The following is a 12,400-nucleotide window of genomic DNA, read 5'->3' as shown; positions in this document are numbered from 1 at the left end:
CTCTCGGTGCCCTTGAGCCTCCCGGGAGGGTCCGGAGGCTGCCGGTGGACCCGCGGGGGGGGCGGTGGGACACGGGAAACTCGCGTGTGTCGCCCCCCCCCCCCCAAACCGGGCACGGGCGGTACCGGAGGCGGTGGTGAGGCGGGGGGAAGCAGGGCCCCATCGCCACGGTGAGACGTGGGGGGGGGAAGCGGGACCGGACCCGGTGAGGGGAAGTGTGTGTGGGGGGGTGTCCACTCGTGATCGGTGGGGTAGACTGAGGGCGCGGGGGCCGCGCTGTGGACGTAGCGGTCCCATGGTGTAATGGTTAGCACTCTGGACTTTGAATCCAGCGATCCGAGTTCAAATCTCGGTGGGACCTCGTGGTTCTTTTTGCACCGCCGACGATGCCGTGGCCGGTAAAGCGACGGGATATCCGGCGGCAACCGGGACCGCGGGCAACACCGGGTGTGTGTCACCGTCCCCCCCCCCCTCCGCCACTCCTAACGCCCTCCCGGCCCCAGCCGGGCTCCATTTTGTGCGGGGGCGCCGGCTCTTCAAGGCGCATGCGCGGGAGCGGCGGGGCGGAGCAGAGGCCGGCGGGCGCTTTCTTAGCTTCGATTGGGCGAGCGGGCTGACACTCTTACCACCCCGCGCCGCTATTGGCTGGAAGCGCGCTCCGCTCCGCCTCACGCCGCGTATAGAGTGTCGCGACACCGTGTGGAGGCCGCCGCGGTTTCGCCAAGGCGGGTGGGCGGCGTGAGGGGACCTCGGGGCGGGGACCGACCCCAAAGGCCCGGCCCTGGTTTTAAGCCTCTGTTGGGCCAGAAGCGTCCCGAATCCCCTCGGCAGCGGCTTAGCCGGCTCTGACGCAGGTTTCCAGCCGTTTAACATCGATTAACGGGGTCAATCCCCGCCGGGAGCAGGAAACCGGGCCGCATCCGGGTTATCGGCCCCGGATTAGGGGCAGCCCGAGCTCCGGTGCTCTGCTTTGGCCTAGGAGCCGGACCCCGGTGAAGCTGCTTTCCTCAGGGCCACCGGCCCTGCAACCCTGCCCCTCGCTGCCGCAGAAAAGACAGAGGCCACGCTCGAGCTGGCAGGTTTATTTAGCATCTGTAAGAGAGAACAAAACCACCTTTTTTTTTTTGTCTTTTTTTTTTTTGGCTAGGGAGGTATTGCAGAGGGGAGCGGTGGGGAAAAGCCTCTTTTCCTTGTGTCTGTGCTCTGCCAGGGAACCCCCCGGCTTGGGGTGTCTCTGGGGTTGAAGTGCCACGGGACCCCCTCAGCCCCACGGATGCAGTGCTGAGCAGGGCCGGTCCATCGATGAGATCAAGCAATGGCCTGGCAAGCAGGAAGATGCCACTCCAAGTGGGGTCAAAAGCAATTTCCCTCCAAGCATAGCATTTAGACTAATCCCAGGCCCATCTCCGCCCGTTTCTGGAGCTCCAGCAGCAGCCACCAGCGTCGCCGTAGACCCCGCACCCTTCCCACCATGCAGCAGGTACCTGCTACACTCTGGCCTCTTCCCAAACACTGGCTGGAAGAGGTTTGTTCCTGCCTTGAGTTTGCAGCCATTGTCTTCTCCGTGTCTAAATCTGCCATGGGACATGTGTAACCTCTGAGCAGAGGCTGTCTGAGCCTCAGGGGAGTGTTTCACTGTGGGCCCCAAGGGCTGCTGCAATGTCAGAGGTGGGTGAGCATGAAGCAGAAGCGGGATGTGGACAGCCTGCGGCGGGGACAGGACCCGAGAAATAAAAAGAGCTGCTGCTTCTGTTTGGGGTTGATTGTCTGGGGAAGTTTTGAAAAGTTTTCCCAAAGATAATCTGTAGCTGTAATGGATTTAAAAAACAAACAAGAACAAAAAACCCCAAACTTCCCTCAAAAAAACCCCCAAACAACAAACCCCACAAATCCTCCTTGAAGTATCACCCTCCTGAACTCAGAAGCTGGCTGTGCACCAGCCGATGTGCTTTTTTCTATCAAGCAGGGGATGAAATTTGTCCTAGGAGAAAAGCTGTCCTTGGGAGCAGGAGGATCATGGCCTGGCATTGCTAGCTTATGGCTTGAGGAGTCCTGTCTTGTTCCAAGGAGCTGCTGCCCCCCAAACTGCCTGCTCCGAGTCATTGCCATCTCCATGGGACATGGTGGGATGAGACTTCGCAGCCCTTCTGCCCACATGAGGCTCGGTTGTAGCAGCAGACGGGAGCTGACGAAGCAGAGGCAGTGCTTGGAGCTACCCCAGCCACAGGCAGGACCTGACAGTCCTGGGCTTGCTTTCCCATGGCTGCCAGGGGGTTTCCAGGGAAGGAAGCTAGACCGAGAGGCTGGGTGAGGGTTTAAACAAGATGCCTGGGGCCTCGCTTCTTCACACGCCCTGCCCTGTGTTGGGTGAAGCCCACCCAGCCCTGCTCTAGCCGTTCCCTGGCTCTTGATGCAAGGTGCATGGTGGGTGCGAGGCGTAGGCTGTAGGAGTGGCAGGCAGCAGTGGTCACCGTCTGAGGGGGATGCATGGGAATGAAGAGAATAAAGCTTCAGACCCCTGGAAGCCTCAAAGCAGCAGGGTGGGTATTGCCCTCCTGTGCCAGATGGGAAAACAGGCACTGAGAGAAACTGATTTGAGCAAGGTCCTGCTTGGGAGGCTTTTCTGTTGCAAGCTGGGGCTCGGCTCTGGGGTTGGGCTGCTTGGAGAAGTCTGGGACCAGACAGAGCTCCGTGGTTTCATTAAAGCCCCATTTGCTGCTGGCTGCTAAAAAATGCAGAAGTTTTGCTTGCAGGAAACCAAACGTAGATCAGCCGTGAGAGCACAAAAGCACACACTGCGTTGGCTGCTGAACCTCATCTCCGGTGGCAGCGGGGTAATTTTTTTCCCTTTTTTTTTCTTTTTTTCTTTTGTTTTCTTCCCCCCCCCCTCTTTTTTTCTTTTTTTCTTCTTTTTTTTTTTCTTTTCCTTTTGCTGTCCTTTACATGCGCTATGCTTTGGTTCTGGATTCCCCAGCGCCGAGGTCAGACTACAGGGAAAGCAGGTTTCTGACAGTCTTGGCTTGCACATAGGAACATCCCTGTGCCCAGTGGTGACAGCAGCAGGGGGTCAGCTTATCGTACAGCCCCCCTTCTCCTTAAAGGGGTTCTTGTCCTCGGGGACTCCTTTCAGCAGCGGGTCCTCGCCCGCCATGGACTCGATGTACTCCTTGATCTCTTTGCCAGTCTTGGAGACCTGCCAAGGAAAGAAACACTCTGTGTGGGTTACGGGATCGAATCCTGATGGCAGAGCTGTGCTCCTGCTCGTCAGCTGCCTACAGACCCATTTGTGCAGCCAAGAGAGGGGAACCATGGCCATGAACATCCCACCCAGCATGGGATGTCCCCAGGGTGATATGGGGACCTCACCAGGTGCGGGGCTGCAGCCCCTGGACTCTGGGACATGGGCAAAGCTTTTCCTTTGCAGCAATCGTGCTGGTCAGGCCAGAAAGTTACCCTGGGGAATAGCCCCTTTGCATTTTGGGTGGAAGACTCACCATTTGCCTCTCGTTCTTCACTTCCTTCTTCAGCTGATCCAGCTCCATCTTCAGCAGCTCTTTCTCTGTCATGTCCTGAGCCATTTTGCCCTGTAACCGCAGGGAAATGGCTCGTTATTAGCGTATAGCTGGGCTTCTCCTAAGGCACATTAGGACTATTGCTTCGGCCCTAATAGTATTGCAAACACCGCTAACATCTCAGCTACCCCCATGGTGAGAGATGGGCTGATGCTAAAAGAAAACCGAGGCAGGAGGCACCTTTCAAAACCCTTCTTCTAACATCTGCTGTAACCAGATTTTTGTTTGCTTGTTCTCAGCAGGCACATTGAGCGACAGATGCACTTTGAGGGCAGCAGAGGAGGATCCAGCGTGGTTTTTAAAGAGGACTTTGCTACCACGGAGGCCATTTCCTCAAGACATGAGGTGGCCAGCTGAGCCTTGAGAAAAGTCGCTGCCTTGGGGCCATCAGCACAGCAGCCTTGTAGGAGAACCTGGATGCCCAGGTCTGCAAACTAGACCTTCCTGATCAGGGTCCTGTGCCTGGGCAAGAGCGTCCTTGCAGGTTTTCTAAGGAACTAAATAGCATTTTTTTTTTTTTCTTCTTGTCCCTTCCCCCCCAGGTAAGCGATAACATGGATTACGGCCCCTTTATTGCTGTGAACTTGCCTATTTGAACGCAGAGGCATTGCTTGTTGGGACTGAAAGTTTTTGGGGCCACCTGGGTTGGAAAAGCCCAGCTCTTTTTTTCATGAAAGCCCATCCAAGGGTTATGTGAGATTCCTGCACAGCTGGCCTGTGCTGCTGAGATTTGTTCCTGTGTTAAAACTTGGGTTTAAAAGCCTGGCCGCAACCTTTTAAATAAAAAAAATAAATGTGATTAAGCTGAAATGTACCTTGGCCCTGCTTTGGAAGGCATGAGGCTTGCATGTCCCAAACCCTGCTGGTTTTCTGCAGCTCCTCTCATGGCATGTGTGCCCAGTGCTCCTCTCCCTATCGATGCCCTTGGGGCACAGCCAACCCCAGGAGATGCTCGCGGCAGAGCGCGAGGAGCCGAAAGCTGTTACAGCTGTAATACCGACCCACAGAGAAGGTGGCTCCTAAACTAGGTGGACCCCATGATGCCATTTGTACCTGGAGGGAGCAAAGCCACTTACCTCTGGGGAGAAGGACTGCCCCTCTCAGCAGTAGAGATGTTCAGAGATCCATCCGCGAGGAGACACTGTCAACTGAGCCCTTGCTCTCTTGCTCCAGGCTTGAAGACTCTTTCAGCTCTCTGGGAGGGTAGCGGAGAGCAGATGTCGTTGGTCCTTAAGCTGATAATAGACTCAGGAGAATAAGCTGGTCAGGTGTTGGGAATTAGCCTCAAAGCCAGGGGTAATTGGTGGTGGGGCTGTGGGGAGGGTGAGGATGGGGGAGGAAGTGTGAGGTGAAGTGCTTTGTGGGACTGGGTGGCTGGGGCACCCGGGAAGCCCTTGAGCCCCTGCTATGGGTGTCTGATATATGTGCCCAGTTGGGGCAGAGGGACTGACCGCTGTGAGAATCAGAGCAGCTTTCATTGAGTTTTGGAGGGGATGGAGAGGGGGGGAGCTGGGGCGAGGAGACCTCGGGGGGCTGGCGCAGCCTCGTTGGGGGCCGGGAGCAGCTCGGGCGGCTCTTGGTCCTTCAGGGTATGAGGAGCTGGGCTGGTGCTGGAGGAAATTCATCATTTCCCTTGTCCTTGTGCTGGTGGGGCTGCGGGCTCAGGAAGGGCTGAGCCCTTAACGTGGGTTTTGCTCCTGTCTGGCCAGAGCAAAGTCGGTGGGGCTGAGGACGGAGCCCCGGAGACCCCAAGGAAGCACCTGCGGGGGGAGGAGAAGGAGGAGGAGGAGGAGGAGGAGAGGGTGGAGGGGGATTTCCAAGCACTGGGAAAGTGGGAATTTCCTGCCCTCCACACAACCTCACCCGTGGGGATGTGAAACGTTGTTAGCAAGGCACGGAGAAGGACACGCTATCCCAGACAAAGGAAGGATGGGTGCCTCCGTGGGGTCACTTGTCGCATCCCTCTGTGCCCTGAGCTGAGTGAGATCCGGGTGACCGGAGCGATGCTGCGTGGGGTGCGCAGGGCTTTTCCAGGGAGGAGGACCTGGCAGTTGAAGCACTGCCCTTGGCTGTATCTCTTGCCTGACCGATAAAGGCAAAGGGAAGGGAATCGCCCTCCTGGCTCGACCCCAAACCCACCGGGAGGGTGGCAGCGGCTCACGGAGGGTGGGCGCGGGTGGCAGAGATGGGGGAGTTGGGATCTTTTTCAGTCGCTCACCCCCACCCTGCGCTGCCGGTTCCTCCGTGACTCACATCCTCCACCGTCACAGCCGCTCTCAGCCCCTGCCCTGGTGGGGTGACCACCAGCCATGGCCAGGGGCTGGCCCCCCCCCAACGCCTCCTTCGTGGAGCTGGGGCCACGATGGTTTTCCTCACCACCCCCAGTAAAGGTGGCCAGGGTGGGTTCCATGCCTGCGGGGTGTCCCTTGGGGGGAACGGGGACACTGCGGCGCCCGCGGGCCCTGCGTCAGCACGACCGCGAGCTTCAAAACCCAGCGCCGGGGCGGCTGGGGAGGAAGTGGGAACCGAGCCCGGCATCATGTCGGAGCTGGAGCAGCTGCAGCAACGTGACATCCCGGCAGGCCGGCAGGTCCTGCGAGACCACCACTGCAACCTCCACAGGGTCGCCGACTACTGCGAGAGCAACTACCTGCAGGTAAGGGGGACGGGGACGTCGCAGGACGAGCTGCGGATTTGGGGCTGGGCGTGATGCTGGGGACAGCTGGGAGCCCTGGTGAGATGGTGGTCCTGGAGGGGTGGCTGGTGGGTGATGATGAAGGCTCTGCACCCGGAGATGGAAGCCTGAGCATCCCTGGTAGCTTCCTACCGAGCGTTGCATGCCGCTGTTTGTTTGGGGTTTTTTTTTCCCTTCCTGCCTCAGTTTCCCCGCTTGCTGCACAGCAGCTTTTCTGCTCAGCTCTCAGGGTGGGTTTGGGATGAAAGGAGAGTCCTCCGGGGGTCCAGAGAAGCTCTGGGAGGGGACCAGGGACACCAGTTCCCCCCCCCCAGGCTGTTCCCAGGGTTTCAGAGGTGCCTCCTGGCAGGGCAGAGGCGAGCTGGGTGCCTGCACACGCAGAGCAAGCGTGAAGCTCTGCTGCTGTCTGTGTCCCTCCTCCCTGCCTGGCCCCCACTGAGAGAAGGGGGGGGCAGGAGCTTTTGAGATGAAATAGGAGGGAAAAGGCTCGTTCTGGCCCTCTTTGCTGGGGAGGGTGTCTTGGCCCCCCGTTCCCTGGGTGCTTTGCAGAATCTGTGTCAGCGGCTTCGCTGACTCAAGCCAGACCCAAGGCTGCTCCCAAGGGATTGGACCCGCCGGAGCGGAGCTGAAGGGGAAACGTGCTGAACTATTCAGAGAACTGAGACTCTGTCCCTACCACAGCTGGTGGCATGGCCGGCTGTCCCCAAGGGTGGCCGGAGACTGAGCTGGGCACTTGGCTCTGGCACCTGCCGAAACGGCAGCATCCCAGGCAGGAATCACGGTGAATCCCTGGTGCTGGAAAAGCCGAGCACCACTGCCTGACGGGTGCCCGTGTGTCCTGGCGGAGCCGGAGGAAGTTTGATGCATTTGGAAAGCAGAAGGAAGCATCTTTGCTACCGTGTGACTCCAGCGTGTGAAGACACGGAGGGTAGCGGTGGTTGCACGGGGTGGGCTCATCCCACCGACTGGTTTTCCCCCTCCAGGCGAGCGACAAGCGGAAGGCGCTGGAAGAAACGATGGCGCTGAGCACGCAGTCCCTGGCCAGCGTGACTTACCAGGTCAGCAGCCTGGCCACCGCCTTCCTCCGGTTGCTGGACCTGCAGACGGCCGAGGTGCGGAAGGTGGAAGCCGACATCGCCTGCGTGGCCCAGGTGGGACCATCCTCTGACCGGTGCCGATGCATATTGGGGTTTGGGTCCTGAGAAGGGAGTGGGCTCTTGGAAAGGGGTTTGGGCAGCTCGAAGGGGCTGAAGACCCTCCTTCCCCGCAGCTTCAAGAGCCTGTCAGCCTCCCCCGTAGCATCACCTTGCAGTGGAAATGCAAGACCATCTCCTTGGGTGGTGGTGGGGGGGGGGTCACCCAACGCGCCATGGGGGGACAAGTCTACCTGGGGCTGGGAAACTGGTCTCTGGGGTGTTCTCCCAGTCTGGGCACTTGCAAATCCCAGTGGAGGGGACCGTAGGATCTGTCTGGGAAATCTCAGAGGAGCCAAAGTGGAGTGATGGGGCTCGGACCGTTGGGCTGGCTGCCACGCTTTCCCTTTGCTGGAGCCTGGCCTCGTCCTCCTGGAGCTTAGGGACACCGATGCGGAGTCCCGTGGCCACCCGCCCTCTTCCTGGCTCTTGGAAGCCACCTGGAGCCTTTCCAGCCATGAGAAGAGATGGGACCCCATGGTCACACTGGAAGCAGCAGGAAAACAGCTTATGGGTGGCCGAGGCTCACACATCCCCCCGCCACTGCCTTGTCCCCCCGTCCCCTGCTTTAGGAAGGGCCAGATCCGCTGTGGTGGCATCAAGGGCATCACTCGCCCTGCTGTGATGGAGCAGAGCAGGATCTGCCCCTGAGGCTTCAGCTGGGCCAGGGGGTTCAGGCTCAATCCTGATCCTTCCCTGCAAGCCCTCCCTTAGAGGCAGGGAGATGGGGCCGGGAAGGGTGGTGGGACTTGGAGGAGGCAGCAGGAGACGAGGAGAACCTGGGATGGGACAGTGGGGACAGTGTTATCTCTGCAGAGGGTTGACATACACAAAGAGAAGGTGTCTCGCCGGGAGATCGGCTCGTTGACTGTCAGCAAGAGGTTCCCGTCCTACCAGAAGATCGTGCCCCCCCCCAGCCCACCCTGCCTGGAGCCCTACTACAGGAAACCCCTCAACTTCAGTGTCCTGGATGACATCGGCCACGGCATAAAGGTCAGCCCAGGGCTGGGAAGATGTTCTGCAGGGATGAGGGGGCTTGGATGGGCTTTCTTGGTCCCCACTGTACGCTGATGGGTGCACAGATGGGCTCAAACCCCTCCTCGATGGAGAAGCGGGGTCTCTCTGTGCCCCACAGCCCAATCCGGGACTCATCCTGCTGAGGCTTGGTGGTCCCAGCGTGGGGAAGGAAGGGGGGGGACACGCTCCAATACAGCAAAGGGAAACTGAGGCACACAACGCTCAGCAAAAGCCATCAGCACCGCTGGGGCCGGTACTGAGCCGTGACGCTCTCACCCCCACGGTGCCTTTCCCAGCATCGAAACCACCCGCTCAGGAAGGCACCCACGGCGGTGAGGGGGGGGTGGGGTGTTGTTTTGGCAGCCTCGCAGGCGCGAGCCCCCAGCGAAGCCGCCGTGGGGCTGGAGGGGAAGTGGTGGCACTGGGGACGTGGTTCCCACGCTGGCGGGCGCCTCTCGGCTGCCTCCGCACCGCAGTGCCGGTGGCTCCTTCCGCTCGGCTTTTCCCATCGAGGCGGGGGTCCAGCAGAGACCTTGGGGTGCTGCTTCCCCTGGAGGTGGGTGGGGGACAGAATGGGGGTGTCACAGCCCTCTGGGACTCAATGGGTTTGCGGGGAAAGCTGCGGCCACCATCACGTCTCCGTGTCTCCCTGTGCCCGCAGGATCACAGCACCCAGCTGTCCCGCACGGGCACCCTGGCTCGGAAGGGGATCAAATCGGCGACGCAGGCTACAGGCACCCTGGGGTGAGGATGGGTGCGGGGTCGGGGGCTTTGCTTTTCTGTGTCACCGAGCGGTGACATGTGGCATGGGGTTAGCCATTGGGGTCCCATCCGGGGTCCTGCTAGCCGGGCTGGGGGGGGTCAGCGGCCGCTCTGCCCGCAGGAGAAGCACCCGTGCCCCTGAGCCCATCCGGCCACCCGTGGTTCCCGAGGGCAAGATCTCCGCAGCTTCTTCCACCTCCTCGCTGATATCCATCAGGTACCGGTGCTGCCCGGTGGGTCGGGAGGGGCTGGGGGGGGGGGTCCGGAGAGCAGCCACTGTCACCCCGCTGCTCAGGGGAGGTCCTGCTGCAAAGGGGTTTTGATGAAAAAGATGGGGTTTGGGGAGTGGGAGATTTGCTACCCTGGGCGATGCTTGTCTTTAGAGCAAAAATAGCCCTTACAGAGAGGGTCCCCAATGGGGAAACTGAGGCACAGGGTGGGGAAAGGGTTTGTACACGGATACCGGGATCTCCTGCCCCACACAGTGACCGCAGCGAGCGGCACCCCGTCCTGGCACGGAGCAAGTGTCTGTATTCAAAAAGTGGGGGGGGGGGGCAAAGCCAGGCCCCCCAGTCTGGCCTCCCACCTTGACACCCCTGCTCCTCCGCCCCAACCCCAGCTCAAGCGGAGCCCCGGCAGCCCCCGCTGAAGGCATCCCCGTGCCGCCGCCGCCGCCGCTGCTCCCCTCCCTGCCGGGGCCATCGCCACCGCCTGCGGCCGCCATCCCACCACCCCCACCTCTCCCCGGGGACTTGCCCCCCCCACCGCTGGGGGACCTGGCTATGCCCCCGCTGGACCTTATGCCCCCAGGTGAGTGCTCGGTGGTCCAGGGATGCTCAGCATGGAGGGGTTAGTGGGGAGGTGGGAGGGCTGTATGTGGCTTCTCTCCCCCCCCCGCCATGGAGCCCTTCATCCCCCATCGATTTTGGTGGGGTTTTGCCAGCCCCCGATGACCTTGAGCCGCCGCCGCCGCCGCCACCACCAGCTTTGCCCGACTTTGAGGATTTGGCCCCACCACCACCACCACCCCCCGCCGCAGAGGACCCCCCCTGGGTCCCGGAGAGCTACCTGGAGAAAGGTACGGTGGATCCCCCCCTCCCCGATCTCTTTGCCATGGTGCTTTTGGTTGAAGCCCTGCCCACAACCATGGCACTGAGGGTCCAACTCTGCCCGAGCATGGGCTGGGGCTGGGATGGCGAGCGATGCCGTGGTCTGCTCACGTCCTCCCCGCCGGTGGCTTGTCCCCTCTCCCTCCTCTCACAGTGGTGGCCCTCTACCCCTACACGCGGCAGAAGGACAACGAGCTCTCCTTCCAGCCCGGCACCCTCCTCTTCGTCACGCGGCGGTACTCGGACGGCTGGTGCGAGGGCGTCATGGGCGAGGAAGTGGGTTTCTTCCCCGGCAATTACGTGGAGCCCTTTTGAGCGCCGGGGTCGGGCAGTTCCCCCCACAAATCCCCCAATCCGGATCATCCCGAGCAGGGCTCTGCTTTGCCCTTCAATGTCGGCTTTGCACAGCTGGGGTTTCGCACAGCTCAGCCCTTGCGTGGGCAGCTGGACTGGGTGCCACTGCCGGCACCCACCAGCACCCACAGCATCCCCCTGCCCGGTCCCTTTCCCATCTTGCTTTTCTTTGTGTTTTTAACGACAGCAGCACTGGCTGCTGTTGGTGCTGGGAAGGTTCAGCACCGGGACACAGCAGCTTTCTCGGCTGATGGAAACACGGCGGGTGGCACGGTGATCCCGTGGGCTGGCCCTGGTGATGCTCCCGGCCCTGGAGCGAGGGCGGCACAGGACCAAAGCCCAGATAGAGGAGAAGGGCTGAACACCCGCAGGGACAAGGAGAACAGCAGCACCTGGCTGTGGCCCCAGGGAACCTGCCTGCCGTCCCCATCAGCTTGAGACGCAGGGGGGGGATGAGCCAGGGCCCAATCCTGCACCAAAGGGGTCCCCATAGGGTCCCCTGCAGATCATCGCTTGTAGCCTGGCCCTGCTCTGCTGCTCCCCCTCCAATGCCATTCCCCCCCTGCCAACTTTCACCAGCCCAAGGAAGAGAAACAACATGTATGTGCAACTCAGAGAGCCGTTTCACACCCAGGTTTATGTCCTGGATACAAACAACTTGTGTATCTGTAATATATAGATATATATCTATATACATATATATGTATTTTTTTAATTCCATGGCTTTAAGTTCCACACAGTTGAAGAGGGTCCAGAGAAGGAAGAACAAAGACGGGGGAAATGAAATAGAGGAACAACTCAGGGCTGCTTTGGTTATTTCCTTACTGCTCAGATTTGCTGTCAGGGTTTCTACGCTTTGGAGGAATTACGAGCCACCCTCAGGGGCCGGTAAGGCTGTGGATAAATCCAGGAGAAGCCAACACCAGAGAGCAGCGAATACTGTGGGTCCCCCCCTGCAGAGTGCAATTAGAAGGGGCAATTAATACTGCAGCGGGGTGGGGGAACAGGGGTTTGGCCTCCAGGGACCCGATGGCAGGAGAAGTGCTCACAGCACCGCACCTCCCGCGGGGAGGTTTGGCACCTCTCGACGAGGTCAGGAGGGAAATCAACCCCTGGGTTAAAAGGAATTCGATACGATCCAGCAAACACAAGGACGTGAGTGGTAATGGCTTAGAGAGAGGAGGAACCTGTCCACCCTGGGGCCACGGGGGACATTTTACCCTGCAAGCAGAAGCAGAGGATGGAAGTGGAAGGCAAGGGCAGGTCCTCCTCCCCGCAGCGGGATGCGGTCGCTGTGCCCATGCTCTGGGCAAGTGGGTGGGGATGGGCACTAAAGGTTTTTTCCAAGGTACCACCTTTCCAAAAGGTTTCCTGTCCCTCACGTCATGTTTTTTTTCCAGAGCATAAAGTCTCAAGGGACAATTTACTCCATCGCAAGGCTCAGCAGCTGAGCCAGGAGCTGCCTTGCTCAGGCAGGGTGTGAAGGGCAAACTGGGGAGCTCAGGCAGCACGAATTTCCCAGATTAAATTTCCAGTGGCCTCATGAAGAGGCAAGGAGACCTCAAGCATCAGGTTCAAGGCAACAGCACGCAGCTTCTGGCGTGGCCGGTGGAGGTCAGGCAGGCGAGGGGGATGAAGGTAAGAGGAAGCATGTGCAGGGCCCAGCCTGTGGGGAGCTGGCTTCTGGTCTTTTAGGAA

At 60.0% G+C, this 12,400-nt stretch overlaps 2 protein-coding genes, 1 long non-coding RNA gene and 1 other non-coding gene across 4 annotated transcripts; 3 read left to right on the top strand and 1 right to left on the bottom strand.

The window, feature by feature from the left end:
* Positions 1-289: 289 nt before the first annotated feature.
* Positions 290-361, top strand: TRNAQ-UUG (transfer RNA glutamine (anticodon UUG)). Its single transcript has one exon. It is a non-coding gene; the product is annotated as a tRNA-Gln (tRNA).
* Positions 362-721: 360 nt separating this feature from the next.
* LOC142034696 (uncharacterized) lies at positions 722-4,373 on the top strand. Its single transcript, XR_012651724.1, has 3 exons — positions 722-1,480; positions 2,754-2,834; positions 3,812-4,373. It is a non-coding gene; the product is annotated as an uncharacterized LOC142034696 (long non-coding RNA).
* Positions 2,887-4,692, bottom strand: GNGT2 (G protein subunit gamma transducin 2). The gene is made up of 3 exons (XM_075036396.1): positions 4,649-4,692; positions 3,495-3,584; positions 2,887-3,193 (listed from the first exon to the last, which is right to left on the bottom strand). The coding sequence occupies exons 2-3, from the start codon at positions 3,576-3,578 to the stop codon at positions 3,068-3,070; spliced, it is 210 nt and encodes a 69-aa protein (XP_074892497.1). The 5' UTR covers positions 3,579-3,584; positions 4,649-4,692; the 3' UTR covers positions 2,887-3,067.
* Positions 4,693-5,839: 1,147 nt separating this feature from the next.
* On the top strand, positions 5,840-11,331 carry ABI3 (ABI family member 3). The gene is made up of 8 exons (XM_075036385.1): positions 5,840-6,228; positions 7,251-7,418; positions 8,277-8,453; positions 9,139-9,221; positions 9,361-9,456; positions 9,859-10,049; positions 10,183-10,317; positions 10,503-11,331. Exons 1-8 carry the CDS (start codon positions 5,935-5,937, stop codon positions 10,661-10,663), a joined length of 1,305 nt encoding a protein of 434 aa, XP_074892486.1. The 5' UTR covers positions 5,840-5,934; the 3' UTR covers positions 10,664-11,331.
* Positions 11,332-12,400: the final 1,069 nt, after the last annotated feature.

The sequence above is a fragment of the Buteo buteo genome, chromosome 9 (assembly GCF_964188355.1).
Source record: "Buteo buteo chromosome 9, bButBut1.hap1.1, whole genome shotgun sequence".
Taxonomy (NCBI): domain Eukaryota; kingdom Metazoa; phylum Chordata; class Aves; order Accipitriformes; family Accipitridae; genus Buteo; species Buteo buteo.
The sequence above is the reverse complement of the archived record's forward strand: the minus strand, read 5'-3'. Positions and strand labels throughout refer to the sequence as shown.